This window comes from Myxocyprinus asiaticus, chromosome 28 (genome assembly GCF_019703515.2).
Source record: "Myxocyprinus asiaticus isolate MX2 ecotype Aquarium Trade chromosome 28, UBuf_Myxa_2, whole genome shotgun sequence".
NCBI lineage: Eukaryota > Metazoa > Chordata > Actinopteri > Cypriniformes > Catostomidae > Myxocyprinus > Myxocyprinus asiaticus.
Window position 1 is genome coordinate 103,353 of NC_059371.1, and position 6,135 is coordinate 109,487.

At 36.7% G+C, this 6,135-nt stretch overlaps 1 protein-coding gene across 1 annotated transcript; it reads left to right on the forward strand.

The window, feature by feature from the left end:
• Positions 1–3,626: 3,626 nt before the first annotated feature.
• LOC127419223 (DNA-binding protein inhibitor ID-2-like) lies at positions 3,627–5,423 on the forward strand. The gene is made up of 2 exons (XM_051660457.1): positions 3,627–4,412; positions 4,515–5,423. Exons 1-2 carry the CDS (start codon positions 4,119–4,121, stop codon positions 4,551–4,553), a joined length of 333 nt encoding a protein of 110 aa, XP_051516417.1. The 5' UTR covers positions 3,627–4,118; the 3' UTR covers positions 4,554–5,423.
• The last annotated feature ends 712 nt before the right edge of the window (positions 5,424–6,135 follow it).

Below are 6,135 nucleotides of genomic sequence, written 5' to 3' on the forward strand. Positions count from 1 at the left end.
GACCCTATATGGAAAAACATGATTTCTTGTAACATCAGAAACAACCTTTTCAAGTGCAGATGTCGACTTAATTACTTTTCCTGGCATTTTCTCACACAGATGGCACTGTTACTTAAGGATGTCCCACCTAGTGTTGGAGCCAAATGTTGTCCAGCTCTAGTTGCTCCTTTTTATGTTTCCAGTCAATGTTTTTTCCTTTATGTTCTCTCTTACTCATGTGTCTCTGTAGAAGTTGGTGTTTTGCTGTAAATCTCAGCTCCTCAGGACATTGTCATGCTGTGCTCAGCTGCAAAACCCACAACAAGCAAACACATAACGCAGAACTTTCCAAAGTCACAAGCTCATTGTAGATGCTACTGGGGGGGGCAAAGGCCAGCTGTTCCCTTTACATATGAAAGCTGGTGTGATTATCTCTCAAACAATGTTGATCTACAATCACTGGCCTGAATCAAATCTGCTAATGTGTCTTCACAACATCACTCACGCTTGGTCACTTTTTCTTTAGTGTCTTTTGTTCTGCCTTCAGTTGTGTTAATGGTGTAATTGTTTTTCTTCAGTGAGTCACATATTTCATTTAATTTATTATGTGTAGTCAGAGTACAGACCGACCTCTAATTACTGCCAATAATATGAATACAAAAAATCAACCTGCTGATGAATTCTTTTTTCTTGTTGTTAAGGGTTTCTAAAGAACTGAGGAGAAACACGGAGCAAAAGTAATGAGTAATTTAACCACATGCATATCTGTGTAATTTCCGAATGAAATGTGTCAAATGATAAAGAACAGCTTCACACCATTTTCTGACTGAAGTTTTACTCTTGTGATTATGCTAAATTATGCAAGTTCAAGATTGTGAATAGAATAGCCTTCATAGTTAATACACTGATTGCAAAAATGCATACACTATAATACTTAGACTTTAGTCATGGTAGACACCATATTACATTTCCCTTGCTGATGAAAACGAGACATGCACTGTATAAAAATCCTAGATTATTTCATTTTCACAACTTGTAGTTTTTTTCTGGGCTTTTTGTTTCTGAGTCTGCTGGAATTTTGGGGGGAAATGTTTTTAATGTTTTATAGCATAACATTCAACACCAAAATCAACAACAGAACAACTCATTACAGAGACTGTCTATCCCTCATTGTCTCATTTCCATTCTTGTCAAAAATTAATTGTGGCAATGCCCTGACTAAGGTCCAAGAATAGAAATACTGTTGTCAAGAATAGACAAGCATCTTGTCTACTCTTATTCTTTAGTATAGGGGGAAAAAGATCAATAATTTAAATATTCTTAGTTTCTTTTATACAGTAAATGCTTTGCGAGCAGTTTGCAGAGATCATGCCATCTAATCTTTCTTGCTCTAGTGAGAAGGCTTATGTTATTGCTGTAGGCTGTCATTGTTTCCCTGTCAGTTATAACAGGAGCTAATTTGTTTCACTTCTCATTTCACACCCTTATATCCTCTACATTTATCCTGGCATAAATAGGATGAAGCTCCAACTGTGTGGAGGTCAGTGTAAAGCTCTGTGTGGAGGAGGTGGAGTTCACATCCAGACTCAGCGGCTCCAGAGGACATCTGTGTTTTTGCATTGTTTCATTGCTCAACACCCAACACCACCTCAGACAGCAAATTAGACATTTAGCATTCATGCACATCGTTTGGACAGCTGGTTAATGTTTGTACATTAAGTAATGAAATAAAAAATAAAAAAGGTAAAATATTAGGTATTTTTAAAATTGTGTTTTCTGGAAAAGTCATGGAAATTAATTGGCCAAAAAGGGTGGAAACCTTGTGTATTAGATAACAAAATATTAAAGTATGTGTCATCTGCAAACAAATAATGCTTTTTTCAGAAATAATTTCACTTGAGCCATATCCACAATGACTTTGAATGAACTGGCTCTACCTTACATGTGCTCGTGCAGTGAGCCTGGTTTCTCCAAGTACTACAAGTACTACTAGGCCTAATACTACTGCTACTAATAATAATAATAATACATTTATTTTATTTAATAAGTACCTTTCCAACAGCTGAAGGTCACTTTACAATAAAAATGAAAACATAACAACAAAATGACAACTTTGAAAACAGCCACATAGAACTAATCTCAGGGGAAAAAAAGTGAAAGTAAGGGAATGTTCCCAAGTAATCCTCGCTGCACGCATTTCTCCTGTCTGTTTTCTTTAATGTCTGCTTGAGTGAGAATTGTAGTTTGCAGGTGCGCGGGGCTGTTAACACACCAAATTAATGAATTTGTTCTGGGTTGGTGGAGTATAGACCGCCTGAGCGCTGTGCTGAGTGATGTCACAGAGCTGGGGCCTGCTAGTCCACACGTTTTTTGTTTTATGTTTGTTTTTGTTTTTTACAATCTGTGGCAGCGGATCGCTAAAACACTCAAAGGATACTCTGTTTTTAGTCCATATATGATTGCTTTTATACAATATTGCCAAAGCATTAATAGCTACAATAAGTATTGACAATTAAATATCATTATGAGAATAACTTTATATAGCCTATAAAAAATGGGGAAGAATGAAACATGAAAAATATGTGCTTGAATTTTTTCAAGGCTGTTAATGAAACCTTTAAAGTTCTCTTTCGAACAATAAGCTTTTGATTAACATTACAAAGACTGATTCTACAATATGTTCCATTTGAAGTATCATGCTATTCCTTTGAATAGCCTTTCAAATGTTTAAAGTTAATAGCTTAAGCCTTATACTATTATTAGCTTAAGTATAAATATCCCGTGTTGTCTCTCAAATATTATGAGCTCTTCTCCATAAAATTAAAAAAGTTTATGTATAATATACACCGATCATCCACTAAATTAAAACCACCTGCCTAATATTGTGTGGGTCCCCCTCGTGCCGCCAAAACAGCACCAACCCGCATCTCAGAATAGCATTCTGCGATTATATTTTTCTCACCACAAATGTACAGAGCGATTATCTGAGTTACCGTAGACTTTGTCAGTTTGAACCAGTCTGGCCATTCTTTGTTGACCTCTCTCATCAACAAGGCATTTCCATACACAGAACTGCTGCTCACTGGATGTTTTTTGTTTTTGGCACCATTCGGAGTAAATTTTAGAGACTGTTGTGTATGAAAATCCCAGGAGATCAGCAGATACAGAAATACTCAAACCAGCCCGTCTGGCACCAACAATCATCCATGCGATTATCTAATCAGCCAATTGTGTGGTAGCAGTGCAGTGCATAAAATCAGGCAGATACAGGTCAGGAGCTTCAGTTAATGTTCACATCAACCATCAGAATGAGGATTTGGACCGTGGCATGATTGTTGGTGCTAGAAGGGCTGGTTTGAATATTTCTGTAACTGCTGATCTCCTGGGATTTTCACGCACAACAGTCTCTAGAATTTACTGCAAATCAAAAACAAAAAACATCCAGTGAGCGGCAGTTCTGTGGACGGAAATGCCTTGTTGATGAGAGCGGTCAACAGAGAGTAGCCAGACTGGTTTGAACTGACAAAGTCTACGATAACTCAAATAACTACACTGTACAATTGTGGTGAGAAGTATATAATCTCAGAATGTTATTCTGAGATGCAGGTTGGCACCGTTTTGGCGGCATGAGGGGGACCTACACAATATTAGGCAGGTGGTTTTCATGTTGTGGCTGATTGGTGTACAAGAATCAGAAAGATTTTCATAATAATCACATAACTATTTTATGATCTTGTGTATTTTGGGACTTGCATTGGTATGCACCTTTTAAGGTACCAAATGCCAATTCATTCTTAGTAATTCCAGCTTTTTTATTTATTTTTTTATTTTTATTTTTTTATGAAACTAACCTCCCACAAGCCTTAGTTCCTTGAAAGAGTTCCTTAGAGTTGGCTCCTAAAAAAAAAGGTGCAATGTGATTGGCTGATTTTCTGTGATAATGTACAGTATCTCCCATTGGTTCTGTCTCCTGAAGCCACGCCCACAGTCCAAAAATCTCTGGGTATAAACACACACAGATTCAGTTGTTGTTACTCTTTTTACTCAGCCTCTGATACGGAATAATTGCACTTTCTATATAACTGTGTTCTGAGCTCCCACAGTTTTATTTCAGTCACCTTTTGGGTTCTGAAATCAAGATGGAGGTTGTGGTGTCCACCTGTGCAATGAAGAGCAGATCAGATCTGTCTGATGATCACGGTGAGTCCATCAGCAGACGTGAGACGGTTCTTCTGCAGGACATGAACAGCTGCTACAGTAAATTGAAGGAGCTGGTGCCCACGCTGACAACACACAGGAAGGCCAGCAGAATGGAAATCCTGCAGCATGTCATCGATTATATCTGGGACTTACAGGTCGAGCTGGACTCAGAGGAAACACATGGACATCAAACACAGTTACATTTAACAGACACGAGCAGTATCACAGTGGAGGTGAGTGCCCTGCGTTTATGCAAATGCCTTTTCAGATTACAAAAATAAATCTTCTGTTATTTGTAACTTGTGATACTGAAAAGCATATTTTGTTTTCTCCAGAATAACTCTTTGGATGACAGGATGCTCTGTGGATATTAAAACTCAGTGTGGACATCAAGATCTCAACTGTGGAGATGCTAGAAAACCATCTGCATCTGTGGACAGTGTTGTGACCAGAGGAATTCTGCTGGATCCAAAGCTTTGGAGATGATCTGCTTCACAATTATCTGATCTCTCTGCATTATATGTCTTTGAAAGACTCTATCAAACACTTGAATGTCCTTTTTGTCTTGTGTATTTGTCTTGGCATTAACTACACTTGGAATATTGTTTATATTTTGTTAAAAAAAATAATTTCTCAGATTGCTGAGCTGTATTTTTTTATTGTATATTACAACGTTTTATGTTGTGAACAACATTTTATATCATCCTGTACATAATTGTTTTTTTTTATTTTTTATTATTAAAACACTATTAGAATTCTACATATATATATATATATATATATATATATATATATATATATATATATATATATATATATATATATATATTTACAAAGGCTATTAATCATGGGCACTAAGTCATATTCTATTCTCTTTGTAGAACAAAATATTATTCACAGAACACTATAATTATGTTTAAGGCTTTTAACAGATGCTCAAAGAAACATACAAATTTCATTTGACTTGATGCTGCCATGATGAACATATGACACATGCAATTCAGAAAGTTAATTGCTAGGAATTGAGAAGCAATTATAAAACGCCTCAACACATAGTTGACATGAAATACATGTGGGACAGTTGGCATGTCAAGTCAAGTCATTTTTATTTGTATAGCGCCTTTCACAACACACATCGTTTCAAAGCAGCTTTACAGGAAATCATGCATTAACAGAAAATGAAACTGTAATATCTATAAAGTCTTAGAGTCATCATTGTGTAGTTTGATTAAATATGGTTGTAAATTGTGAATAAAAATAAATAATAAAATAATAATTATATTTAGAAGATCCCCTGTGAGCAAGCTGAAGGCGACTGTGGCAAGGAACACAAAACTCCATAAAATGTTGGTTAATGGAGAAAAATAACCTTGGGAGAAACCAGACTCACTGTGGGGGCCAGTTCTCCTCTGACTAACAGCATGAGTATAATGCCAATATTAGTTATTTATGTGCAGTGCAAGTCATGGTTTAAAATTAGTAAACTAAGTAAGTGTTAAGGGTCAGTGTTTAAAACAAAGATTTTGTATGAACTGTAATATTAATGACTAAAGTCTTTAAAGTTCATCCTGGATTAACTGCAGATGTTCACATAGATGCAATTGTCCTTGTTAGTTGACTGATGAAAGCTTTTGTTGGCAATTAATTGATAGTCTGTGTATTCCATTTTAAGACTGTAGTCACCTTCACAAAGACGATGCAGGCAGAAATCAATGAGGTGCATCGCAGTTCAACCGGCCGGTAATTTCAGTGAGGTTCAGTGTGGTCAATCCCAAGTCCAAAGTTCTGGCAGTGGCATATGAAGTATCTGATGTCTTACAGTTGGAGCTGGCATCAGTTCGTACTCTGAAGTCCACCGTAATAGACTGAAGTGATGTCTGGCTGGCACTGGCTGCATTTAGTCGTCATCACTCAGAGACACGGAGGAGTGGAGACCGACACCAAGCAGGAACAGAG